The following is a 26,963-nucleotide window of genomic DNA, read 5'->3' as shown; positions in this document are numbered from 1 at the left end:
GGGCAGGGCAGTGCAGTGTGAGGGGGAAGGGCAGGGCAGGGTAGTGTGAGTGGGCAGTGCAGGGCAGGGCAGTGTGAGTGGGCAGGGCAGGGCAGTGTAAGAGGGCAGGGCAGCGTGAGTGGGCAGTGCAGTGTGAGGGGGAAGGGCAGTGTAAGTGGGCAGTGTGAGTGGGCAGGGCAGTACACAGCCAGCCGGGCTCCTCTGTTTGAGCACCACATGACCTGGGGAGGCGGTTCTGCTTCCCTCTGCCACCCTGGACTGCAGCACTGTTGCAGAAGCACCACACAGCTGCCCTGTAAAAGCAAAGATACGTTAGTTGTCAGGAAACGGACAGTGGACTCCCTGGGACACAGCAGTGTGTGTGTGGGGGGGGTTGTGTGACCTAGAGAGAGTGCAGTACTTGTGGTGTCATTGTGTTATTGCTTCCTCTGGGGTTTGTGTCGTTCTCTCACAAGCCTGTCAGATGGAAGTTGCTGGATGGTTGAGTGTGAGTGCGGTGCCCCCGCTATGTGTGCAGAAGCAGGCCTGTGCCTGGAGCGGAGGAGCCATGAGAGAGCGGGAGACCATGGTCACATGACTGACTCCAGGACAGATGTGGGGGTTGTCAGGGAAACCAGCAGCCTTTTTCATTGCTGGATACAAGTGTGTGTGTTTGTGCGTGTGTGTGCGTGCGTGTGTGTGTGTTTGTGCGTGTTTGTGTGTACGTGTGTGTGTTTGCGTGTGCGTGTGTGGTTGTGCAATTAAAGAAGTGAATTTATAGTATCACCTTATCACGAATCCTGGAATCTTGTAGAACTCAATTTCTGTAATAATTGGACGCAGACACCAATTCCAAAGATATAAATTGTCAAATTTATTCAAAACAAAGACTAAATGTAGCACTACACTAATTATACAAAAGGGAAAAACTAATTAAAATTCAACTCTAGATCAACAAATCAAAGACAAATCACTTCCCGTGACCAAATCAAAGACCATGGGATCGCATATGATAACACAATCGTTAAACAAAAAAGGTTATAAACACATTGACTACAATACCGGTTAGTAAGACGAAGGTGAGTCTCTCGTTAGTATTATTAGTCAGACATTAAATAACTACGCAGGTTAGTATTTATGTCAGGTAACTTCTCGTTATATATATATATCAGTCTCATTTACGTTTAGGTGCCGAGAAAGATCCTATCATTACTTGTTACCACAATTTCCCTTAACTGATTATTATTCAATGATTAAGGATAGGCAGGGCCACCAATAATCTAATGTCTATTAACTTGTGTCAATTTCAGACTAAACAGTTAAACAGGAATGAGAAGATATTTCTCGGCGTTGACAGATTTTATTTCTAAAATTATCAACAAAACAGTTTAATGCAACACACATTTATATTTAAGAAAACTAAATGATAACACACATTCTAGAGTTATGAATCACAGATTAACATTTCTAATTGATTTCTCAAATGTCATGAATCATGAACTCCAAACTGTTAAACTTATCTGAACTTCGTCGCAGAGAGGCCTCTCTGTCTTCGGGCTCAGATAACAGCACACGGCACGAGGTCTGTGTGGTTTGGAACAAAGGCAGTCCGGTTCGGCTTTGTCCAAGAACTTCCACTCAGTCGATGCACCTGGAAGTTGGGGTTTCGCGAAAGTAGAGTCGTTTCCAAACAGATTTTCCACTGGTTTGAAGGCTCCAAGGTTGTGCACAAAATCTTCTTTGTAAGCAGGGTTTCCATCGTAGTTACTTGAAGACAAAGTCTTTGAGGAAAGCAGGGCCCTGTTTGTTCCAAGGGTCGAGTTTCTTAAGACTCAAAAAGCTATTTAAATGACTGACACTTTCGTATTCAGTCAACTTAGTCAATTGTCCAGCTGTAAAACTCCACTGATCAGGTGGGCACAGGCGGGCAGTGCAGTCTGTAAAGTTCTTTATTTAATAAAGTCCTTTAAAAGAATTGAAAGAAAAGACTGTCCGTTGTTCCTTATAGTCTGTCAGATCAATAGGTGATTGGTCCCTGAGTTCTTGAGATTGGATTTCGGTTTCAGCCCCCAGTGTCCTATTGGAGGGGGGCTTGATTTATGACTGATGTCAATCCATGCCATCTTTTGGAAATGCCGGTTGGCCCGGGTTCGTAGCTCTATGTCGGGATTTCGGCTCTCGTCCACTTCAAAGAGTTTTTATCACCTACAGGCCCCTTTCTCCAGCAGAATTCCAAACTATTTGGCCTCTTCTCGGTGCCATCCTCCCCAAAACTGTCAATTTGATGCAAACCAGTTCCAAGCTGATGAGCTAAGGAAATCTGATAACTTTGGGGGGGGAGAGGTCTTCTTTAGATCAGTGCTTCAGCTCAGAGACAAAATGCTCTTATCCAAATACACGCAACATAACGCTACATGTGCATGTGTGTGTTTTTGTGTACGTGTGTTTGTGCGTGCATGCGTGTGTTTGTATGTGTGTGTGTGTTTGTATGCGTGCGTGTGTGTGTGTGTTTGTGCGTGTGTGTGTGCTTCAGCGCCGATACCAAGCACAGATAAACCTGGTGGTCAGACGCCTGTTACTGGATCAGCCTGGGTTTGGTCTGTCAGAGTTAAGTGTGTGAGTGTGTGCTATTGAGTGTGACAGTACATGTACACGTGAGTGTCTGTTAGTGTGTTGTGTGTGTTGTGAGAGGGTGTTGTGAATGCAGCACCGCACTGTGCAGCCATGGCTTAGTGCAGAGGGAGGCTGCCTGTGTTTACTGTGTGTTGTGCGACAGGGCGCCTCAGAGTCAGCTGGGCTGCAGCCCTTTGTGTCCGCGCTGTTGTTCCCGCCTGGTGCTCCTCGTCCCCGGTCTCTGTGTAAAGTGATCTGAGTGATGAAAGAGCTTTTCAATCAGAGGCAGCGAGTCTTTGTCAGGTGAACAACAGACTGGCAGGGCCGGGGGGGGAACTGATGTCACTGCGGCTGTGCTAGGATCGGCCCGTTTATCTGCCAGGGGCCTCACTCTCACAGCGCTGTCCCCCACTGCGCTGTCTCAATCCACACTGTGGCCCTGTAGAGATGCCCCCACTGCGCTCTCTCACTATTTTTATGTGAAAATAATTTGCTAATCCTTTGCGGAAGGGCTGTAGGAAACCCTCCATGAGAGTTGACCTTTGACCCAGCTACACCAGCGCATACCAGAGGAGTAACCTTTCCCCAGCCGGGATCACAGAGGCCTGCGTCCCTGCGTCTCTGCATCCCAGTGAATTTCAGTGAATCTCAGCTGCCCCCCCAGTTGAGGATTCAAGCTCTTATCGGGTGACCAGTCTTCCTGCTCCCATTGTTCTGTGTCACTGGCAGGCCGGCTATAATTGGCAGCAGAAATTATGTGTGGCTGGGGGTCTGGGGAGGTAGTCTCGCTGTCGTTAGTGTAATTAGGTAGGAGTGCAGGTGCAGCTGCAGAGCCCTCTTGTCTTGTCAGAGAGAGACAGACTGCCCCCGGTCTTCAGAGCACCTCGCTGCTCATACTGCAGTGCATGCTGGGAAACTGTAATATGACCTTTCAAAGCCTGTTTGTGCAGGAAGTGCTTTATTGTGCTTGTTGTGCCCAAGCCTGCTGTGAGAGTGAAACGGCTCCCTGTCAGCATGAGAAACGTCCCATCGTTTGTATTTTTGTACATTTTTTGATACATTTTTTGTATTATTGGGCTCAGCTTCTGATGCCTTTGTCCTGTTCCCTCTGAGAGAACACTGCGCTGAGAGTCCGACTGTGACCTCCGCTGACCCGTGTGGTGGGACGTCAGCAGTCTTCTCGGGGGTCTTGGCTACGCTGCATGTGCATGTCTGCTGCTCAGCACTTTGCTCATCACGATGGGATCAATATGTGCTGAATATCTGATGCTGGAACCCCTGCTTAATATTGTAAAGTGCTGCAGCAGCGGAATGAGATTGCCTCGGCTCCTGGATGTGGCCTGACCTCTGGCTGTGCGTGAGTGAAATCCCCACAGCCCGTCAACGCAGCCCTGAGAGCAGGAGCATGTCTACTGCCAGCCTGTAGCGTAGGATCTGCACGTCAGTACGACAGAGAGAGGCTTGAATGCAGTTTAATATGTCCAGAAAGAATGTGGAGAGATGGGGTGGAGGGACGTTGGGTTGAGTGGGGATGGAGTGACATGGGCTGGGTGGGGTGATCTGTGTAGCGTGCAGGAGCCTCCTGGGTCTCCCAGACGAGTACTGTCCCCTGCAGGCCCTGAGTGATGCCTCTCCCCCACTCCCAGTGCCCTCCTGCCTGGCCCCCGACTTCCAGGAGATGCGAGTGACAGCCTGTTTCCTGGAAGTCTGTTTTCAGAGAAAGGAGTGTGACAGCGTTGCATGGTAAACACTCAGACCCCGACACAGAGAAGCCTCTGAAACAGAACAGTCATTGAGTCCCAGGGTGCTCCCCCCTGCTCATAAGAGTGCAACGCACCGGGGGGGGTGAAGAACAGCGGCCTCTTCAAAGCAGCATGATCAGTCACAATGCCAGCTCTGAGACTCACACACACAGGGTTAAGCTCTCAGGGCTGATCCACAACAATGCACAGAGAGGGACAGCAGACGCCGCTCGGCCCCCAGACAGACCCGGCGTTCATGTGACCCGGCGTCCTGTCGCTCCGCACCTAATGAGACTCGGCGAAGCGAGGGAACGGGGGAGAGAAGCTGTGACTCACACCCTCAGCTGTGTTTTAATCCTCCGAATATTCCTGCGATGTCGATGAGGGAAGTGTGCGCAGCTGCTCTCGTGCTGAGGAGAGGCTCTGTGCTCAGTCTAGAGCATGCTGACACACAGACAGCAGAATAGGCATGGGACCATCTGCACTGACCTGGGCCTGCAGTGCGCTGCGCACACGGACCACCAGAGGGAGCCCCAGCTGAATTTGTTGCCATAGAGACAGAACCCGAGCAGGCGCTGAGTCGAGGCACTGAGAGCCCGGCTTCCGCGGCATCACATCGTCGGTTTTAGGAAATGCGTGACACGGGACGCGGAGTCACAGAGATCACATGTCGTCCGCTCCGGCCCCGCTGCTCTGTGGGCGGTGTTGTGTTTCTGCGGTGAGCAGCGCGCCGTGATCGTGTGTCAGAACCCCATTGTACTCCGCGGTTCCCAGAACAGGCCGACCACGTGCTCTTCACGGTACATCGATCAGCGGCCGCAGTTCTATAATCTCATTCTGCTTTAAATCTGATACTTAGGATCTGAGTGATATGAATACAATGTGACCTGGTTTTGTGCCATGGGGCCAGTCTGCTGCCACGGGAGCAGGACAGCAGGGTCGGGCCCTTTCGGCCCACAGACAGCAGGGGCCCCTGCATTTCCTTTGTGTAGTGCTGAGGAGCCCCCCCAGCAGTGCAGGGCAGCCTGACCACCAGAAGTGGTGACGGGTGTGCGGGTCAGAACACGCTGAAGCCCACTGAGCCCATCTGGTGACACCGTGGGCGGTGAGAGAAAGGACCTCAGCGGCACCGCTATCGGAATTATGCCCCCCCCAAAGCAGGCGGAGGGGTTCCCTCGCTCTGTCTGCCCAGGGCCCACTGAGGACACAGGTGGCCAGACAGCAGCAGCCAATCAGGGCCTGGCCAGCTGACCGTGCTGCCCAGCTGTGGGGGGGAGGCTGGGTGCGTTAATCTGCTTGAAGGCGATGATCTTGAAGGAAGAGCCAGCTCAGCGGTTTGGCAGTGAGGAGTGGGCGGGCACGCTGTGGGTCTTTAATTAACCCCTTCCATGGCTGTCCTTCAGTAACTGCGAGGCGCCCCAATGCCCCGGTGCCACAGTGCCACTATGCCGCACAATACTCCACTAATATCACCTCTAACTCTCGTTGTGAAGATTGTGTGTATTGTGAATCCAGAGTGAATGTGGGTGGTCATTTCCTGCCCCTTCTGGGTGGCACGGGAAACGGCTGCATCAGGCTTAGAGGTGTGTGGTGTGTAGTCTGTGTGTGTGTAGGTATACAGTGTGCACAGATGTAGTGTGTGTGTTTGTAGATTGGAGAGCCCGAGTGTGAGAGAGAGAAGGACCTGAACGACTGTAACGCGACAGTGTTTGTGGACATTGACATCAGACTTGGATTAGGGACTGATTTGGCTGCCAGAGAGTTTTTTGTCTTGTGTGTTTGTTATCAGTTGAATGTATAGAGAGGGACCCCACACACTGTTACAGGAGGGATACAGTGTGTTCAGGGTCAGCAGTGTGTGTGTATGTGTGTGTAGGTATACAGTGTGTAGTCAGTGTGGATGTATTGTGAACTGGCACCCATGAGTCAGAAATGGAATTAAAGGAAGTGAAATACTTTTACTCAAATAAAGACCCAGCAGCACATTGTCCTGAAACAACAACACTCAACAACTCAACTCTCAGCTCCCCAGGCCAGTGTGTCTCAGTCCCTCCTGACTCCCCACTCTCTCTGTCTCTCCTGTTTTGGGAGCAGAGGCTCCTTAAGAGGGTGTGGTGCCGCCCAGGAGGCAGCACTGTGCCGCACTCACAGGCTGGCCGGTCAGTCCTGTAAGCCCCCCAGACGCATCGAGTCCATGTGGCAGGAGCCCCCTGTCCCAGTATATAGAACATGTGTGTTGTGAGCCCGGCCCCCCGGCTGCTGCCCTGCCATGTGCGCTGAGCTGGTGACAGAAGGGGATTAAGCTCCTCCTCTCCACAGACGAGCCGTCCCGAGAGGCGGGCCTGTGGCTCAGCAGATCTTGGGGGGGCGAGGCTGGGCGCTGTCTGTGGTGCCGACTCGGTCCGTGCCAGAGCTCTGCGCAGCCAGCACAGCGCCATGGTGACCCAGGGGCCCGGACAGCCTGAGCGCCAGAGCTGAGCTGCACAGCATCGCGGTGCTCTGGGCTGTGTGTGTGTGTTTACTGTGTGCTGTCAGCCTACGAGAAAGAGAGAGGGAGGGAGGGAGGGAGGGGGATCAGCCCGCTGCTGTGCAGCTCGGTGGGTATTGGGCCGCTGCGCTGGCATGGTGCATCCAGAGGTGAGTCGCTATTCCCTTCTGCTCGGCTCTCGGGGGGGTGCTGGCATTGTCTGTTTACATCCTACTCTGCATCATTGCGAACATCGTTCTGAAGGACTGAGAGGAGTTAGAGTCCGAGGGCAGTGTCTGGCGTGCTATTTTCAGCTCTCAGTGGTGAAAGTGGCACAGCTGTGTGTAGAGGGGAGCCGCGGTGCGGGCCTCCTGTGTGTATCTTTGACGATTGTGTGTGTGTGTGTGTGTGTGTGTGTGCGCGCGCGCGCACTGAGCCCCCGACGCTGCCGTCCTACTGCCTGCTAATTCACCGCATACTAATCCACCATGCTGCGAGGAAAGAAGGTCACCAATGATTTCCTAGGATTTGGATTAGAATTGTATAGTTAACCCTGGAAGGCAGCGAGAGCGGGCTCTGCTGTGTGGACCGTGCGGTTCTGGCCCGGTGCTGCTCCTCATCTCCCTCTGCAGACCCTGAGATAGACTGTGGCCGTGTGGGCCGGGGAGAGTGGGAGTGATGGGGGGGTTTCAATCAGTACAATACAACACGGCGGAATAAAACACAGTACCAGACAATACAATATTGAACTGTACAATAAAACACACACCAGTGAAAACAGAAGTATTTACAAGTTGCCACAGAGAGAGACCGGAGAGTACAGGTGAGAGGTAGCCATCTTGTTATTTGACTAGTTTCAGAATAGTCTTAGCATTGCTCATTTTGTTTTAAGTTTGCCTTAAATTGACGTTAGCATTGTCTGTAGTTTGCCTAAATTGAAGTCAATTCAGTTCAGATGCTGAGTTGGTGAAAGTAAACAGGTTGTAGAAGGGAGTTTCTGTCTAGGACTAGCAGGAATTCTGTTGCAGGAGGAGCCAGGTGGGGCCAGTTAGGTGTGAATTCGGGGCAGGTAGACAAAAGCTACTTAAAGCAGCTGTTTTAGAAAGAACTGTGCTGTTTCTCACTGACAAAAGTTAGGCAGTTGACTAGCAGCAGGAACCAAGAGAAGTATAAAGAAACAAACAAAAAAAAAAGTAACATTTAGAAGCATGTGGCCACTACAGTGTCAGGTTTGCAGAATGATTGCCTTCCTGGATGAACTCATCCAAGAAGGCTTCATTTGTGAACGTTGTCGGCATGTTGAAATCCTAGAGATCATGGTTTGTGATCTTGAGGCTCAGCTTGTCAATCTGCGCTGTATTAGGGATATAGAAGAATTGGTCAATCAGCCCATGAGAGAGATGGTGTGCACAACAAAACCTAGGAGAGTTGAGATCTTAGAGCAGGACAGCGTAGAGAACTGCTGGGTTACAGTAGGTCGTAACCACAGAAAAGGGCGTGCACAACCCCTAGAAACACCCCAAGAGCTTGAATTGCCCAACAGGTTCCAACTGCTGGACACCGAGTTGGACAGTGACAGCTCAGAGGGTGATGGGGGGGCAGTTGACCACCAGAGCACCATGGTGCCCACTCCCCCCCAGAAGAAGGAGGTAGTTATAGTAAGAGACTCAATTCTTAGAGGTGTAGATCACACAGTGTGTTCTAGTGATAAGGAGACCCGCATGGTATCTTGCCTGCCTGGTGCTCAGGTTGCAGATCTCCCTAAACTAGTAGACGGGCTACTGGCCAAAGCCGGGGGGAATCCACTGGTCATGGTCCACATTGGAACCAATGACATAGGAAAAGGTAGGACAGAGGTTCTGCAAGACAAATTTGAAGAGTTAGGAACAAAACTAAAGAGCAGAACCTCCACGGTAATTTTCTCTGAAATACCACGTGCCAGGCCAGGGAGACAGGCTGAGATTAGAAAGTTTAACACGTGGTTGAAAGCTTGGTGTAAGGAAGAGGGGTTTAGGTTTATGGAGCATTGGTCTTTCGGCTGGGATAGATGGGACCTATACAAACCGGACGGTCTACAAGGGAAACTGCCAGTAGGAAAGTCCTGAAATGTTTGTACCTCAATGCCAGGAGTATAAGGAACAAGATGTTAGACTTGGAAGCCACAGTGCTGGCGTGTGACTATGATGTTGTAGGAGTGACAGAAACATGGCTTACAGAAAATTATGGGGATGAATACAAGTTGGAAGGATACACACAGTTTAGGAGAGACAGGCAAAATCGAAGAGGGGGTGGGCTATCATTATATGTGAAAAATGACATTGAGGCAGAAGAACTCAAATTAGATCCGAGTAACAGAACAGAATCTTTGTGGGTGAAACTTTTGAACAAGAGATCTGGAGGATTAGTGGTAGGAGTGTGTTACAGACCACCCAACTCAGATATTCAGCATGATGTTGCATTGTACAGTGTAATCAGGACTGCATGTAGCAAGGATGTGGCTGTTATAATGGGGGATTTCAATTTCTGGGAAAGCCCAGTGGGGACTACAGAAGCGGAAATGGAAATGGTTGAGATGGTAAATAACTGCTTTCTAACTCAATTTGTCAGGGAACCAACCAGGGAGAGCGCATGTATTGACTTGATCTTTTCAAATGACCAAGATAGAGTCAGGGGGACACTAGTTAGAGAACCAATGGCAAACTGTGATCACAACATGGTTAGCTTTGAGGCATTCTTTCAAAAAACAAGGTCCAAGTCTAAAACAATGGTCTACAATTTTAGAAAAGCAAACCTTGAACGTATGAGACGGCACTTAGAAGAGGTAGACTGGAGCACATTGGATACAGAGTTAGTTGAAAATGGATGGGTATATTTTAAGAATATACTACTGGAAGCTCAGGAGCAATTTGTACCAAAACTTAGCAAATTGGCCAAAATGGTTTAATAGAGGTATGCAAAAAAATATAAAGAGGAAGAAAATGTTGTATAGCGCATACAAAAGGGATGGTGATGAAACAAAATACATAGAATATGTTGAGCTGCAAAGAGATCTTAAGAAAGGGATCAGGAAAGCAAAGAGGGAAATAGAAAGAAACATAGCTCTTGGAGCTAAAACCAATGCAAAGAGCTTTTTTCAATATTATAACAGCAAGCAGTCAATAAAGGTGAAACAGATAAAGGGCAAAAATGGAGGTATCTTGGAAAACGAACAAGATGTGGCAAATATTCTAAATGAGTATTTCACAGAGGTTTTCACAAATGAAAAGACAGATGACATGCCACAGGTTGACAATCAGTCCAGTCAAACCCTAAGAGAGATCAGGATAAATGAGGAGGAGGTACTAAAGGGACTAGCAGAATTAAAAACAAACAAATCACCTGGGCCAGATGGTATATTTCCAACAGTACTTAAAGAAATTAGGGAAATTATTTATAGGCCGCTAACTCAATTATTCCAAATGACACTTAGAACAGGGGATGTGCCAACTGACTGGAAGACAGCAAATGTCATACCAATCCACAAGAAAGGGGACAAAACTGAGCCAGGAAATTACAGACCAATCGGTCTCACCTGCATCACCTGTAAAATGTTGGAAAAAATGATGAGACAGAAAATAGAGGAGCATCTCAATGAAAACCATATTCTTGGAGATAGTCAACATGGGTTTAGACAAGGCAGATAATGTCTTACTAATTTATTTTAAAAAATTGAACATGCAACTGCAGCTGTAGATCAGGTGAAAGCATATGATATGATCAGCTTTTGATAAGGTTCCACACCAAAGACTGATCCTCAAATTGGAAGCTGTAGGTATTCAGGGTAATGTAAGTAGATGGATTATGAACTGGTTGATGTATGGGAAACAGAGGGTGTCGATTAGAGGAGTCACTTCTAACTGGAGGGAGGTTGTTAGTGGAGTTCCACAGGGATCAGTACTAGGGCCTTTGCTTTTTCTAATATATATTAATAATCTGGACTCTGGGATAGTTATCAAACTTGTCAAATTTGCAGATGATACTAAAATAGGTGGCTCAGCAGATACAATCTCGGCAGCACAGACTATTCAGAGGGACTTAGATAATATTCAGTTGTGGGCTGACACCTGGCAGATGAAATTCAATGTGGACAAGTGCAAGGTAATACATGCAGGTAACAAACATGTCTGCTATAATTACACTATGGGAGGAACAGATCTAGATGAAGTAATGCATGAGAAAGACCTAGGAGTCTATGTGGACTCCTCACTTTCTCCATCCAAGCAATGTGGGGAAGCAATAAAAAAGGCAAACAGAATGCTAGGGTATATTGTCAATAGTGTAGAATTTCAGAGGAGAGCAACCAGACTTATTCCAGGTCTGAAGGGAATGTCCTACTGAGAGACTGAGGAACTGAACCTTTTCACCCTGGAACAGAGGAGACTACGTGGGGATCCAAGTCTTTAAAATCATGAAAGGCATCGACCACATCAAACCAGAGGAGCTTTTCCAGATCAGCAGGGACACACGCACCCGGGGACACAAATGGAAATTGGGCTTCAAGGCATTCAAAACGGAAAACAGGAGACACTTCTTTACACAGAGAGTAGTCACAATCTGGAATAAACTACCCAGCGATGTGGTTGAAGCTGAAAGTTTGGGAACATTTAAAAACAGTCTGGATAGGATCCTTGGATCACTTAGATATTAATGGACACCAAACGAGCACGATTGGTCGAATGGCCCCCTCTCGTTTGTAAACTTTCTTATGTTCTTATGTTCTTATGTTCTTATTAGTGGTTTAACAAACAATATTGAGCGTAGAAACATGCATACTGTATTGGTGTCGGTCTTTACTCTGTGGAAGTCAGTAATATTTTCATGAGGTTTATTGTTGTGATTATTAACAGTGCTTTGCAATCAGTCATTAGCGTGTGCAGTGTCAGTCTCTCACCGCCGGGTGGCGACAAACTCTGGGTGTGTGAAACTGTGTGCTGAGCACACAGGGGGCGGCAGAGGAGGCTTTTCTTTTAGTGTTTTTATTACTATATTTTCATGAATCATCACTCTGGCCTGATGCCTTAGGGTGGGAGTATCACACTGAACACAACACAGTACAACACAATGCACACACATATACACACTCATGCACACATCCAAACATAGCCTTACATACACGTGCACATACACACACATACTGACACACACATACGCTGACTGACACACACAGACACGCAGACACACACACACACACACACACACACACAGACAGACCGACACAGACACTCACACATATACACACACACGCAGACTCACACACACACACAGACAGACAGATGGACAGACACAAACACACACAGACGAAAAGACAGATAGACAGACAGATGGGCATGCTCAGAGTCGCTCCATTCACTGCGGTGTGTCCTGACTGACAGCCCCCTGCCCCTCGGCCCCACTCCACAGCTGTGACCCCCTCTGACCCCGCTCTCCCAGCCGGCTCAGGTTTCGGCACACTTGTCTCAGTCACAGGGAGAAGGGTGGGGGGGCGCAGAGCCCATGAGCGCTGCTGCCAGAGAGGGCAGGGAGTCTGTGTGCAGGGCGGCTGCGAGACGTAGCCGAGACGCACGGAGACGAGAGGCGTCCTTGTCCCACCTGACCATTCTGCCCGGAGGAGCCTCGAACGCTGAGGACCCTGTTACTAGGTGACATCTGCTTCCTGCATCCGTGTGGCAGCACATGGCTCCATCGCTGCACCTGTGTGCGGTGAGAGGACAGCGCCGGGGCTGGGGAGGAGAGAGGGGTGAGAGGACAGCGCCGAGGCTGGGGAGGAGAGAGGGGTAAGAGGACAGCACCAGGGGCTGGGGAGAAGAGAGGGGTGAGAGGACAGCGCCGGGGCTGGGGAGGAGAGAGGGGTGAGAGGACAGTGCTGGGGCTGGAGAGGAAAGAGGGGTGAGAGGAGAGGAGAGAGGGATGACTGGGGAGGACAGAGGGGAGAGAGGAGAGGAGAGAGGGATGACTAGGGAGGAGAGCAAGGCTCAGACGAAGGCTATAGTTGTGTGGGGACTCCAGGGGGTGTTGTGTGAAATGCACTTTTTCTTTTCGTCTTTAAGATCGTCTGTGAAGTTGGCTCCCCTGCCCAGAGGCTGTGGTGGGGCTGCAGACGCAGGGCTGTTTGTGGGGGTGCGGGGGGTGCTTGGTATGGAGTGTACCCGTCACAGGGGCTGTTTACTGGGGGGGCAGCAGGGGCTGTTACTCTGCGAAGGTGCTGGGCTCGTAGCGACACCCCGCTGTGGCTCTGAGGAGTTGTTTACATCCGCAGGACAAATAGTTGAGGCTCGGCCAGGTGAAAGGAAAGCTGGTCCTGCTGGGGTGCTGTCCCATTGACATGGGCTCAGTGCTGTCACACCAGCGTCACTCAGGGGGACTTTGGGTGTGAATTGACCCCTGTCTCTGTCGTGCTCTCTGTCTCCCTCTCTGCCTCTCTGTCTGTCTTTGTCTCTGCCTCTCTCTGTCTCCCTGCCCAGCACACTGCTAGGCCGCACACCCTGGCGCTGCACAGCCATCAGGACACCCGCTCAGTCTCTTGAGACGTGCTCTCGGTGAGCAGATGAGTCACACAGAGCTCTTGGGCTGTGCTGGCAGACACTCGTTCTGTGTGTATTTATATGTCACTCATGGTTCCCGACGCCGCTGAGAGACGCTCGGAGACAGAACGCCTGGAATGCCCAGAATAACAGGTGCACTCTAGAACGGCCGAGATCAAAGCCCAGCTGCTGAGTGTTGTTCTAACTGTGACAGACTGCGAGGGTCTGGCCTACATTCATGCCAGCGCTGCCTGTCCTCAGTCACAGCGAAAGACTCAAATGCCAGAGCGCTGTAGCAGACGGCTCCCAGAAACAGGGTCTCCCCCCCCACAGATCAGCTATTTATACCGGACAACAATGTGCCGCCACAGCCATCAGCCCTCCGACTGTGGCACAGACTAGTGGCTCTCCAGACGGGCTGGCAACGGGCCCACACAGCTCTGTAACACACAGACACACACACATGCAAGCTGGCTGACCAGTCGGCTGCTGCTCCGACAATCTTCCTCAATGGAGCACCCAGTCTAGTGCCCGCATCTTGGTCTCGGGTGCCGGGAGGAGAGCAGTGCTGCTGAGCTCCGTGCGGATGGCTGTGTGAGTGCGCTGGGCTGTGCGAGTGCGCTGGGCTGGGGAGCTGTGTAGAGTGTACACTGGGGGCTGCGTGCCAGTGTGTAGTTGCTGTGAGACTGGGTGGCTTCTCTGTGCTGCCTGTGGATGCAGGTAACCCTGTGCTAGGGCTGCGGTGGGGGCTCGGGGGGGCTCGTGTGTGTGTGATGGGGTGGTCTGTGATTGTGTGTGGTTGGTCTCTCTGTCTGTCCCACTGGGCTCCACTGTTACAGACCAGCGGGTCGGTGTGATAAAGGACACGTTGGTGCAGATGGGGTTAAACAGACCGCAGCAGTGCTGTGGACTGTCAGTGATTGACAGGCCGTCAGTCTGCAAGCGCTGCTGCTGATCAGGCAGTGGGGGGGCATTTCATGAGCACATCTAACAACAGAGGAAAAACACCAAGCTTTTCTGTTGGATGTCATTCAGTGAAGCCGTGATGCTTCTTCACGAGGAGGATCTGTGTGTTTCTCCTCTGAAGCCACAGAGTGCAGCAGAGGAAGGCGATGTTGTGTCTGTTCATCGTGGATTGTATTTAATGAATAACTGTGATGTGATGAGAACAGCCCTACCGCTGGGGGATCTGGACCGCCCTGCCGTGACCGGACCGCGGGGGGCGCCGTGCTGTGCCTCCTCTGTGGGGCTGATGGGAGGAGCGGTGTGGGGCAGTGGGGGAGCGCGATGCTGCTACTGGAGCGGGCCGCGATGAGAAGGCCTCTGCCGTCTCTGTGAGCGGCTTTGAACAGGGGGTAGATGCCGTATCACAGCCCCCGACTCCCTGGGCCTGGTCTGCCCTCTTCTCTGGGGGAGGAGACGCCCAGCCCAGAGAGAGCTGGGGAGACTCTGCTGCCCTCCCTTCAGTCAGAGTGCAAGCTGGGGTATGTGTGTCTCTGTGCTCCACACCTGAGCAGTTTACTGTCAGCCACCCCTGCCCCTCCCTCATTCGCCCTCCTTTTGGGTTTCCTGTCGCTCCCTCTGGGCCGTGGTGCTGATTGGGGCTCCAGGGCCCCCCCCCTCACTCTCTCTCTGTCTCTCTCTCTCTCGCTGTGAAATTACTGCTGTTCTCTCCAGCCTCGCTGTGGTTTCCAAGAGGAGCTAATTTAATCTCCTGAAGTGGCTTTCTATTAACGCTTGTTTATTTGTTTGGTGTGCGCGTGCGTGTGCTTGTCTTGGGGGTTATCTGTGGACTGCCAGTCCAGATTGTCCTCAGCGATCTGACACTCTCTCCTGCACTCGGAACAGTTTGTGCTGGAGAAGGACTGATGACATCCCTGGCTCCGGCAGGACTCTGAGACAGCTGTGTAGAGGCTTGGCGGGGGGAGGGACATGGACCCTGTGTGTGTGTGTGTGTGTGTGTGTGTGTGTCGGTCTGTCTGTCTGTCTGTCTGTCTGCAGTGAAAGTGAGGTTTGATTTGATTTTCTTCTTGTTTTCTCACATGGGAGGAGGAGGAGGCTGGTGTGAGCTCTGCTCAGCAGCTGCATCTAAGCGTGTCCATGCAGGGTTAACAGTTTAAACAGTCCCCTCCCCCTTTCCCTCTCCCTCCTTCCTTCTCTTCCCCCTCTGTCACTCCCTGCCTCCCTCCATTGATCTCTCTCCCTCTCTCCTCATCCCCTCCCCCCAGTGTGACAAAGGGCTTCCCCTGCACAGGGTTACAGGGCCCCGTCTTTACGACCGCACGGCACCACAGGAGAGCCGAGAGAGTGATAGAGGAGGAGAGAGGAAGAAAGACTGTGACGGGAGGAGAGAGAGTGACAGAGAGATGCAGTATCTGAAGCATCCTGACAGTGTGGAGTGCGACGGAGTCAGCAGGATTAGAAAATTCTACTGCAGCAGCAGCAGCAGCAGCAGCGTTGTCTTTGTGTTCTGGTTCATTGTGTGCTGTGTCTGTACTGTACACTCGCCTGTTTCTCGGTCTTTGCAGGGTGTGGGGCTACATGTGTACAAATCATTGCTCATTTCTTAGCTATTTTCCTACTTCAAGGTGGGATGACCTTGTTGTTTTTTTTTTTGTATTTTTATTTCATCAGATTTGGCTGCATACCTCCTGCAAGCACACACACACACACACAATCATAAACAGACACGCGCGCTGCTCGAAATCCAGGCTCCTGTGTCTGGGGACTTTCTGTGATGGGAGAGAGCAGCCTCGCGGTGTCACACACTCAGACGCCCCGCAGCCTTGTGAACCCCCCTCCTCTGACACACACACACACACACACACACACACACACTCACACTCCCCCAGCCCCCCACCCCCACTGCTCCGTGCTGGAAGACGCACTCTGGTGCTGCGCGGGAGCAGGGCAGAGCGTGTGCAGTCTGTCAGCGACGCTGCAGCTGCTCAGACACGGCGAGAGGGAGAGAGCCTGGACGCGCCGCACCTCTCTGACGTACTGACAGGCTGACGGACGGACAGACTGACTGACTGAGGGCCAGAGGCAGACAGAGACAGAGGCAGAGGCCAGGGCCGAGGCGGGGGGAAGGGGCAGGAAGGCGGGCTGTTCGCAGGGCTGTCGGGGGGGCAGCGGCGCCGTTGAAGGGGATGGGATCGGCTGCCAGAGCGCAGAGGCCAGGAGTCGCTGCCCGGGATTAAACAGTATGGTAACGTTCACGGGCTGCATCTCTCACCGCCTGCCAGCTGCCACGCTCACCGTGTGTCACCGTGTCTCTGTCTGCGTGTTGGGCTCTGTGTCAGTGTCTCTGTGTCTGTGTCGGGCTCCGTGTCCCTGCGTGTCGCTGTCTGTGTGCGCCATGTCTCTGTGCATGGCTGTTCGCAGACTGCAGGACTCAGCGCCGTGTTCTGCACCCGTGTGGCGCTCTGCTGCTCTCCCTCTCCATCTCCTCTCCTCTCTTCCCTTAATTGGCTCTTTGTGATGATCGCTTATCACTCACGCAGCCCAGCTGTGTGCGGTACAGTGCACAGCCCCGACCCGCCAGCTCGTCCTTGCTTCTATTATTGTTGCTCTTGATTCTCATGATTTTGCAGACATTGCAAAACCATTGCACACTGATATTAAAGATCTGGTCCTGGTTTGTGTGTGTGTGTGTGTCTGTGTGTATGTGTGTCGGTGTGTGTGTGTGTGTGTGTGTGTATCAAGGCTCCTGGGGAGGTGCTGGATGCTGCTGCAGGCTTCACGTCTCTTCTCTGCAGAGAGGATTGGTTGCCCCTGAGTGATCTGAAAGTTGTATGTGTGCCATTGTGGCTGCGTTAGCCGGGGCTTTGGGCTGACAAAGGCATTTCAGGAGCCCTATTAACATGCAGCTGTGGCTGTTCCCTGCCTCTGCACTGATCCTCAGGAATCCAGTGCATTTCATCACTTCACTTCAACACACACATATTTGTATTTGTCGTTTTATTTTTGCGTTTTGGTCGAGTCGGCGTGCTGGAGGGTCTCCTGGGAGGGGGGGCTGTACTCTGTACTGTGCTGCATTCTGGGAGGGGGGGCTGTACTATGTACTGCGCCACGTTCAGGGGTGGGGGGTGTGTGTTTGATTCTGCACTCAGGGATGTGGGGCTGTATTCAGTACTGTGCTGTGCTTAGGGATGGGGGGCTGTATTTAGTACCACGCTGTGCTCAAGGATGGGGGGTTGTATTCAGTACTGTGCTGTGCTAAGGGGGGGAGCTGTCAGACCCACACACACCTCCTGTGGCGGCGCTGGGTGCCATGTGTTGTGAGACTGGGGTGTCACACTGAATTGTCTTGCCTTCGGACACTTTGCAGTGTGAAGGGGGGGGCTGCTGGCAGAGATTTAAATGGAGAATTTGCTACTGGCTGCATTTTGCACAGCGCTGCCCTTCTGAGTCTGTACTCTATTTTGTTACACTGTTTTCTTCTATGACACATGGTCTCTTAAAGTGAGTCTTTTTCGAGAATCCATCTGCATTCCTGCACAGTGGATGGTTTTGCTTTCCCTGGCTGGAAGCGGTTCGGTGGGTCTGTGTTGTCTGTCTGCAGCCGAGGCAGATAGCGCTGGCAGTGTGAGCACAGAGAGTGGTGATGCGGACATCGATTGCTTCTGCCTCCGGAGTGGCGCGAGCGTGGTGCCTGTGCAGCGGGCTGCTGTTGTGGTCTGGGGGCGTATTTGTTATCATTCAGTCAGCAGGTGTGTTGCAGTGACCGGTCTCCCTCTTGTGAGTGACAGACAGCTGCTCTTTTTCACACAGAGGAGCATGATGCTGTAATGTCTTGTTCGTATAAAATAGTGTGATGCCAGAGCAGCCCTGCACACCCAGACAGCAGAGACGGGCAGAGCTGCCACACTGGCAGGAGGTCAGATGGGTGACCGTGCATGACGCCCAGGCCGGGCTCTCAGACTATATGTCCAAATCGGCGCAGTCCTTCACACACACAGCACCCAGCCACACTCTGTCCATCGGTTTTTGTTTACTGTCGCCTGCCTGGTTCCAGACCACACTGGACACACACAGTGGACTCTCACACACAGTGTATGGCTCTTATACAGCATGAATTAAGTGTTAGGAAGTGAAGTGTCAGGTGCTGTCTGTATGGAAAGATACCCCTCTGAGCTCCATTGGGACGGCTCGAGAGGTCAGGAGGTCAGCCTCACCCCCCTGCATGTTAGCAGCCCCTGCAGGACTGGGTGCCACAGACCCCTGCGTCAATAAGAGCACAGCCCTCCGCCCCTGCAAACAGTGTCAAGATGAAATAAACAAATAGAAAGTGAAGTGGTGCAGCTGACAGACCGCAGAGTGCGTTGCTTCTCTTGTCTGTTTCTCATGCCTGTAGGCGGCTGCGCAGTCAGCAGTGTGATGTTGAGTTCACAGAGTAGTCAGTCACTGTGCTTTTGAAATTCAGAGGTTAGAGAGAGGCAGGGAGGGAGGGTCATTGGCCAGTTAGATAAAACAGCCTCAGCTCAAGTTCCTCTCCCGTGTCCCTACGGTGTGTAGCTGCAGGGCAGGGGGCGGGGGTGCCAGGGCAGGGAGAGGGGCTCAGGTGGGTGAGGCTGCAGCAGCGTTGTCCAGAGAGCGGAGAGATGAGGAGGAAGGACATGAGCCCAGACCGGTAACCCTGCGTCACGGCTTCATCTCTCCCTGCTGCTCGCCTGCTCTCTGCTGTTAGAACAGACTCCATCTCTCCCTCTCTCTATCCCAGAAGGCCATATTCATAAAAAGTTTTGACAGTTGCACAGACAGACAGACTCGAGGAGGTGTCACATCTTCCACAATGCTGAAATGTTAAGGAAAGTAGATGAAAAGCTTAATCTTTCCTGTTTCATACCCCTGGCACTTTGTTCTTGTTTTTAAAACAGGAGATGCTGTTTAAAGTTTTAAAAATATGGGCCAGTGTGTCTTGCACATCCTGGACTGTGCGGTGAGAATGTCAAAAATGGTTACATAATGGTTACGCTGTGTTTGATGTTCACTCTGTAGAGACACTGTGTAACTCAGTGGATGAGTGCGCCGTGCAGCTCAGCACAGGGACTGGGCTTGGGCCCCTCATGTGGCCCTGTGATGCCTGATCAGCAGATTGACTTCTTGTCAGTGTTCACACTGGTGCTGTGACTCTCTCACTTCCTGCAGGTCAAACAGACACTGACAGCCCTCTGCAGTGTGCAAACGGGGTGTGAGTGTGTGTGTTGAGGAATGAGCCGTGTCATACTGCATTGTAACATTAAAGGCAGCCCTTCAGAGAGGGTCTCCGCAGCGCCTCCCCCCGTCTGAGAGCCATGCAGCGCTGACCTCACAGCCCCCTCTCGCCGGACTCTGAGCACTGGAGCCCTGATGAGCAGTCAGCCCTGCTGTGAATTAAACAGCCTGGCAGCAGCAGACTCGGCCCCTGTGTCTCTCGCACCTGCTCCCATAGCGCTTTTCTACCGACATGGAGCCGGTGCTGGAGCCGCAGCCGCTGCTCGGCCTGGGATCCAGCCGATGTTTTTGGGAACCGGCCCGCTTTTCCACCGGCCTGGGAACCTAGCGCTGACGTCACTGGTGTGGGCGTTCCCAAGCGCGGAGTAAGAGAAACACAGCGATAATAATCAGCACCGAGGACTGCGACTTCAAACCCTGTTATACATCCCAATCAAACTCATTGTGAAAAGCAAAACAAAAAACACGAGATCACATGTAGACAAGCAGAAACGCAAATACAGCTTTACGAATATGCTAAGATAACTCAGCCTTTTATTTGTATTGATGCATTAAGGGATTTACACCGATTCGCTATTTCAGACACTTTTACTGTATTGAATACAGTGCTGTGCTAAGAAAATGAATTTATTCACATTATAAATCATGCGCAAACCAACCCGGGACACATGACTCGTAGCGGCGCTTCATTACAAACAGCGCTTCTGTTCAATCTGTCTCGCATTAACTCTCATCGTCATAATCTCGCGGTAACACGGCTGTCCTGACACGGAAGCTGCGCTCAGTCGTCTCTCATCGCTGCCATTTGACAACAACTAACTAGTCATTGACCTGTGAGACACATAGTTACTGTAGTGTCTCTGACAGACCGCTGTTCGCTGCTGGTTTCGCTCATTTTTAATAAACTCTCCTGACTGCTCGTCTCTGCCGGCATTTCAAACATGGCGGCTGAACTCCAGCCAATCACTTTGTGTGGAGACGACTTAACCCCGCCCCCGGCCCTGACTTCACGGGTTCTTAGGTTCCAGACGAGCAAGTTTTGGGTGCCAGAAAAAGTGGCTCCGTGCGGCCGGGAGACAGCTGGTCTTCTGCGGGGAAAAGCAAGAAATGGTTCCAAATTAGGCACTGGCTCCTTGTCGGTGTAAAAGAGCTGTCAGAGCGGCTTGGCCTTGTGTTGATTTATTTCAGTGTGTGCAGGCAGAGTGGCCCTCGGCCGCCAGGGGGCAGCGGTGCACAACCCAACACATCCACTGCAGCTAGTACTGTAACTGTAACAAAAAGTAATGATGCACGAAAATGAGAGCAAGCAGGGGGTCTTCCTGCCACACTTTATATCCCGGGACAGCCTGGAAACAAGTGAGCTGATATCTCCTCTGTGGAGAAAGGGATTGTGGCAGCACAGAAAACCAGTGATGGAGGGAAGCGTGATGTGAAGGAGGGCTGGAGGGGGCAGGAGGGAAGGGAGGAGTCTGGGGGTGGCAGGAGGGACAGGGACGGGGTTGGGCCGCTTTGAACACACCAGGCTGCTGTGCTGATTGACGCACCTAACCCCTGTCTCTCTGTGTCTGTGTACAGCTGGAGAAGGGGGAGGTGAGCACGCTGGGGCTTCCCCCCGCTGCCAGCCACGGCGGCTCCGATGGCAACATCAGCTTGGACGTCCCCGAGGCGCCGGACCCCCAGCGCACGCGCGCCGCCATCGAGCACCTGCAGCAGAAGATCCTGAAGATCACAGAGCAGATCCGCATTGAGCAGGAGGCGCGGGACGAGAACGTGGCCGAGTACCTGAAGCTCGCGCACAACGCCGACAAGCAGCAGGCCTCGCGCATCAAGCAGGTCTTCGAGAAGAAGAACCAGAAGTCGGCGCAGACCATCTCGCACCTGCACAAGAAGCTTGAGCACTACCACAAGAAGCTCAAGGAGATTGAGCAGGTGCAGCCCCTGGGACAGGTCCTGTTGGCCGGAGGGGGACGGGCTCACACGCACCTGCGGCCTCTTCTGAATCTCTCTCTCTCTCTCTCTCTCCACAGAATGGGCCATCTCGGCAGCCGAAGGACGTGCTGCGGGACATGCAGCAGGGCCTGAAGGACGTGGGCGCCAACATGCGTGCAGGCATCAGCGGCTTCGGCGGCGGCGTGGTGGAGGGCGTGAAGGGCAGTGTGTCGGCGCTGTCGCACACGGCCGTGGTGTCTAAGCCGCGCGAGTTCGCCAGCCTGATCCGCAACAAGTTCGGCAGCGCGGACAACATTGCACACCTGAAGGACGCGCTGGAAGACCCGCAGCCTGAGGAGGCGCAGCGCACGCTCAGTGGCAGCGCCACGCTGGTATCCAGCCCCAAGTACGGCAGCGACGACGAGTGCTCCAGTGCCACCTCCGGCTCGGCTGCCGGCAGCACCTCCGGGGCGGGGGGGGGCGGGCCGGGCCCCGGCATGGGCAGCCCCAAGTCCAACACCCTGGACCAGCACCCACCCCCCCACAGCTCCTGGGACACGCTGCTGGAGGAGCTGCGCGAGATCAAGGCCAGCCAGGTGCATCTGGAGGACGCCATTGAGGACATGAAGACGCAGCTGCAGAGGGACTACTCCTACATGACGCAGTGCCTGCAGGAGGAGAGATACAGGTGACGCACTGAGACACACACACACAGACACACACGCACAGACACACACTGGGACCCACGGCGGGGGACACTCACACACTGGGATCCACACTTGCACACTTACACACATTCACACACTGTGTTGTGTGTGTGAAGTATGTGCAGTGTGCAGTGTGTTGTGTACAGGATGTAGTTATTATTAATAATAATTATTTGGCAGTAGTGTAGTATGTGTTAACCCAGTGTGTGCGCAGGTACGAGCGTCTGGAGGAGCAGCTGAACGACCTGACCGAGCTGCACCAGAACGAGATGACCAACCTGAAGCAGGAGCTGGCCAGCATGGAGGAGAAGGTGGCCTACCAGTCCTACGAGAGGGCCAGGGACATCCAGGTGAGAGGGACACACACTCACACTGATGAGCTGCGGTGTTGTGTAGTTAATTGAGGTTAAGTGAGGTTTACTGGTGAACTTTGTGCTGTAAATCTGTTATCTGATTAATTCAGTTCAAAATTAAATTAACCAAAACTGAGCGGTGGAGCAGAGAGGAAAGGACAGGCATAAAGAACCAGAGTATAACCTGTGTGTCTGTGTGTGTGTGTGTATGTCTATGTCTCTGTGTCTGTGTGTTTGTCTGTGTGTGCGTGTGTCTCTGTATCTGTGTGTGTGTGTGTGTGTGTCTGTCTGTCTGTCTCTGTGTGTGTGTGTCTGTCTGTCTCTGTGTCTGTGTCTTTGTGTGTGTGTCTCTGTCTGTGTGTGTGTGTGTGCGTGCGTGCGTGTGTCTCTGTGTGTGTGTGTGTATGTGTGCATGCGTGTGCGTTTCCCTGCAGGAGGCGGTGGAGTCCTGCCTGACGCGCATCACGAAGCTGGAGTTGCAGCAGCAGCAGCAGCAGGTTGTGCAGCTGGAGGGGGTGGAGAACGCCAATGCACGGGCACTGCTGGGCAAGTTCATCAACGTGATCCTGGCACTGATGGCAGTGCTGCTGGTGTTCGTGTCCACGCTGGCCAACTTCATCACGCCGCTGATGAAGACGCGGGCGCGCGTGGCCGCCACCATGCTGCTGGCACTGCTGCTGTTCGCGCTGTGGAAGCACTGGGACCTGCTGGAGCTGTGGCTGCTGCCCAGCTGATCGGCTCGGGGCCGGCGGGCGACAGATCGATTAATTGATTTATTGGTGTTTTTTTCCATGACACCGTATCGCGACACCACCCCCTCCTCCACTCTGCATTCTTTTCTATCCCAGAGGGGACAGTTTATACCGATAGAAACATTTGATTTATTTAGATTTTTTCCACCATCAGATGTTTTTGTTCTCGGTTTTGTTCCTTTATTTATTTATTTTTCAAAGGTGTGTGAAAGTGTGTAGTTCCCCTGGAGGCAGCGTGGGGGGGCAGGTGTTGGCCCAGCCCCCCAAGGCTACACAGACTCCCAGCTCTGTGAACAGCCCTGCGGACCCCCACACTGTCCGCTGCCCTCCGCACTGGCTGTTATCTGGACGCAGGGGATGCTGGATGTTTCATGGCCGTGAACAGGGGAGCGAAGTGGGGCAGCAGGGCGCAGCAATGATGGAGATGGGAGGAAGAGAGAGAGAGAGAGTGAGTGCGATAGAGTGTGAGAGAGAGAGAGTGTCAGCGTGGAGTCCAGCCCGCAGGGAACAGGAAGAGAACAGACTTGTGTCCAGGGGAGGAACAGGGTCGTGGCCAGACTGACAGTGGACGGGGAGACGGACCGGGGCAGGAGCGGCTGACTGGACTGAGCCACTGCGGCGGCACCAGCGCTGCCCACTCTCCTGCCACTCTCCCTGACGGGTCATGGTGTGACTGTAGTTGGCGATTTGTTTTGACCGCTGTGTTCTGCTGTGTTACTTTGTCGAGGAGTATGCGACAGAGCTGCTGCACTGCCCCGCGTTTCCACAGACGTTTGAATTTTATATATAAAAGAAGAAAACAAAAGATTAAAAAAAATAAAACTAAAGGTGTGTTAGCGGTGACCCGCACCCCGGGTCAGTGTCCGGAGACCTGGTGAGCTGCATCCAGTGTCCGGGCCGCGTAGGCCGCTCAGCTCTGTGCTGTCCGCTCCGTGCTCCTTACTGCAGACAGAAGGATTTGTATGTTTGTTTTTGCCTTTATTTCCATTTCTTTACGAAGCTCCGTCTGTGATGCTGTCGTCGTTCTTTTCCTGCCCGGAGAGTCAGATCTTCACATGTATTTATTTATTGATTGATTGATTGATTGTTTGATTGGTTTGTTTATTTATTTACCTCTCCGCTCGCTCTGGCGCTACTCTCTCTGGTCAGTCTGCACGTCACCAGGGGCGGCTGCTGAGGCCCTGAGTGTCCGTGTTGCGCTCTGAGGACAGTGACTTTTACCTCGGTCCGTCTCTCTGGACTCTAGGGCTGCGCTGGGGCTGCAGGGAGCCTAGGGAGATGCTTACTGGGGTTTTTAAATTGTTTTCATTTTTTTAATTATTTATTAAATTGTACGGCGAGTGTGCGGGCCGGGGCGGGGGGATGGTCACTGTTCTTTCGCACTTGTTATTTATTGTTATAAAGTCTGTGCAGGGAGTGTGACCTGAGTGCGCCGGCCCAGAGCCCAGGACAGGATCCTTCCACAGTGAGCGACACACACAGCACCTTCTCCTGGTCAGAACACCTGCACCACTGCCCACCCCCGCCAGTGTTCATGATAATAATAATGTGTGTGTCTTTGTGCGTGTGTGTTTGTTTGTCTGTCTGTGTGTAAGTGTGTCTGTGTGTGTGTGTAAGCGAGTGAGTGTGTCAAGTGTGTCTTTTTGTGTGTTTGTGTTTGTGTGTGAGCGAGTCTGTGTGTAAGTATGTCTGTGTGTGTAAGCAAGTGTCTGTCTGGGTGAGTGTAAGCGAGTGTGTCTGTGTGTGTGTGTGTCTGCGTCTGTTTGTGTGTAAATGTCTGTGCGTCTTTGTGTGTGTAAGCGAGTGTCTGTGTGTAAGTGTGTTTGTGTGTAAGTGTATGTGTGCGTCTGTGTGTGTGTAAGCGAGTGTGTGTGTGTGTGTAAGCGAGTGTCTGTGTGAGTGTGTGTGTCTGTGTGTGTAAGTGAGTGTGTGTGTGTGTGTAAGTGAGTGTGTGTGTCTGTGTGTCTTTGTGTGTAAGTGTCTGTGTAAGTGTGTGTAAGTGAGTGTGTGTGTCTGTGTGTGTCTGGCTCTTGGAGGGATGCTGATGTTCTGTTTCCAGTGGTGACGGGGGGGTCGGGTCGGGGTGTGTTTACAGTGTTCTGCACCGAGGGGCCATGCAGTCTGTGTCTGTGCTCACTGACTCCTACTCTGAGGGCTGGGGGGCCGTGGGCAGTGTGTTTGTTGGGGGGGCAGGGGCTGCAGGGGATGAATGTAGCAAACAAACAAACCGCACTGATGAGAGCTGAGAAGAACAGAGAGGTGGACGACACTGGGGGGCTGTGTGTGCGTCTCCCTCTCTCGGACCTGCTGCAAGAGGAATGTAAGTTATCTGTTTACATGGAAACCCAGACGGAAGAAATACCGCCCATGTTTAGGCGTTCTGTGACGGAGGAATGTGTTCCTGTACTTACAGAGGGCATAGTACTGTATTTTCTCGCACTCAACCGCCCCCTTCTGGCGACTCTGTGAAGTGATTTGCCTTTTGCTTTAGGCCTGTTTCGACCTGACGCCCAGGGAAGAGTCTCTCCTTGTTTCACTTCTTTTCTCAATCGTGTTTTAAAATGAAAGTGGCACTTTATTATTATTATTATTATTAATAATATTTTTTTTAACTATCATTTTTTGGAAGAATAAAATATGAAGAATTGCGGTTATTCTATTTTTATTGTGGGGGACGGGGGCGGCAGAGAGAACAGCTTTTCTTTCCCACAACAATGCACTTTAAAACTATTTAAGAATGTGGAAACATCTTGGGGAGGCCTTCACCCAGCAGAGGTGATATGTATGTATGTATGTATGTGTGTGTGAGTGTGTGCGTGCGTGTGTTTTAGTGTGTGTTGGTGTGTGGAGCTCTCAGGCCGGCAGACCCGTGGATCTGTATAGAGCAGCACTAGACAGCAGTGTGTGTGTCTTTATAGAGCAGAACTAGGGGTGTTAATCTGCTCCAGACTCACTCTGATCGTTGTGCTGACGGCATGGCTCCCCTCTAGAGACCCCAAGAATAGCTGCTGCAGTAACTAATCGTGCCCGGGCTTCACTTTTCGCTGGCGCTGCACTCTTTATGCACTTGTATATATAATTAATGTTGGTTATCTGTCAAGCGGCCCTCCGGTGCCACTCGGGGGATCTGACTGTTTCACTACCACAACTCCAGCCACGGCCCCCTGTGTGGCATCTATGCATCATGAACGCCCCCACGGTGTCTCTGTGGCCTGGAGACAACGACAGCGCCGTGGACTTCAGTACCGGGTCCCCTAGGGCTGTTCGCCGGGTTTGTAATATGCCTGCCTGTCATCCCTGTAAACACTTCTCTTCGAGTGTTCAATGTGATCCCAAGGCAGTGCTTCAGCAGACCGCAGGTCACAGACGTATGAGGGCTGCAGAGGGATGGGGGGTAATTGAGGGGAGGGTTGTGCTTCTAAATCAGTGTGTTTTAACCGAGACATTATTTTTCTTATAGAAATTTTTTAAAAAAAGGTAATGAAATTAGAGCCCCAACTGTAGGCCTAAAGGAAGTCCTCTATTTCAACATTTTCCACCATAAAAAAAAAAAACGATTTGCCTAAAATATAAAGTGGAAAGAATAATACCTACAAATGTACTTAAAGATGCAATTTATAAATATGCAAGAATCCATGCTGTGGG

At 52.0% G+C, this 26,963-nt stretch overlaps 1 protein-coding gene across 1 annotated transcript in view; it reads left to right on the top strand.

Annotated features, from left to right (window-relative positions):
- The window catches only part of tmcc2 (transmembrane and coiled-coil domain family 2), a 33,126-nt gene extending 7,159 nt beyond the window's left edge, over nucleotides 1-25,967 (top strand). The window contains exons 3-6 of the mRNA XM_066702996.1: nucleotides 21,153-21,506; nucleotides 21,605-22,194; nucleotides 22,428-22,563; nucleotides 23,001-25,967. Coding sequence (XP_066559093.1) covers nucleotides 21,153-21,506; nucleotides 21,605-22,194; nucleotides 22,428-22,563; nucleotides 23,001-23,300 — 1,380 coding nt within the window. The 3' untranslated portion in view covers nucleotides 23,301-25,967. The remainder of the gene's footprint in view (nucleotides 1-21,152; nucleotides 21,507-21,604; nucleotides 22,195-22,427; nucleotides 22,564-23,000) is intronic.
- Nucleotides 25,968-26,963: the final 996 nt, after the last annotated feature.

Source organism: Amia ocellicauda, chromosome 5 (assembly GCF_036373705.1).
Source record: "Amia ocellicauda isolate fAmiCal2 chromosome 5, fAmiCal2.hap1, whole genome shotgun sequence".
Lineage (NCBI taxonomy): Eukaryota > Metazoa > Chordata > Actinopteri > Amiiformes > Amiidae > Amia > Amia ocellicauda.
Note: the sequence above shows the minus strand (reverse complement) of the source record. Positions and strands in the feature narration are given on the sequence as shown.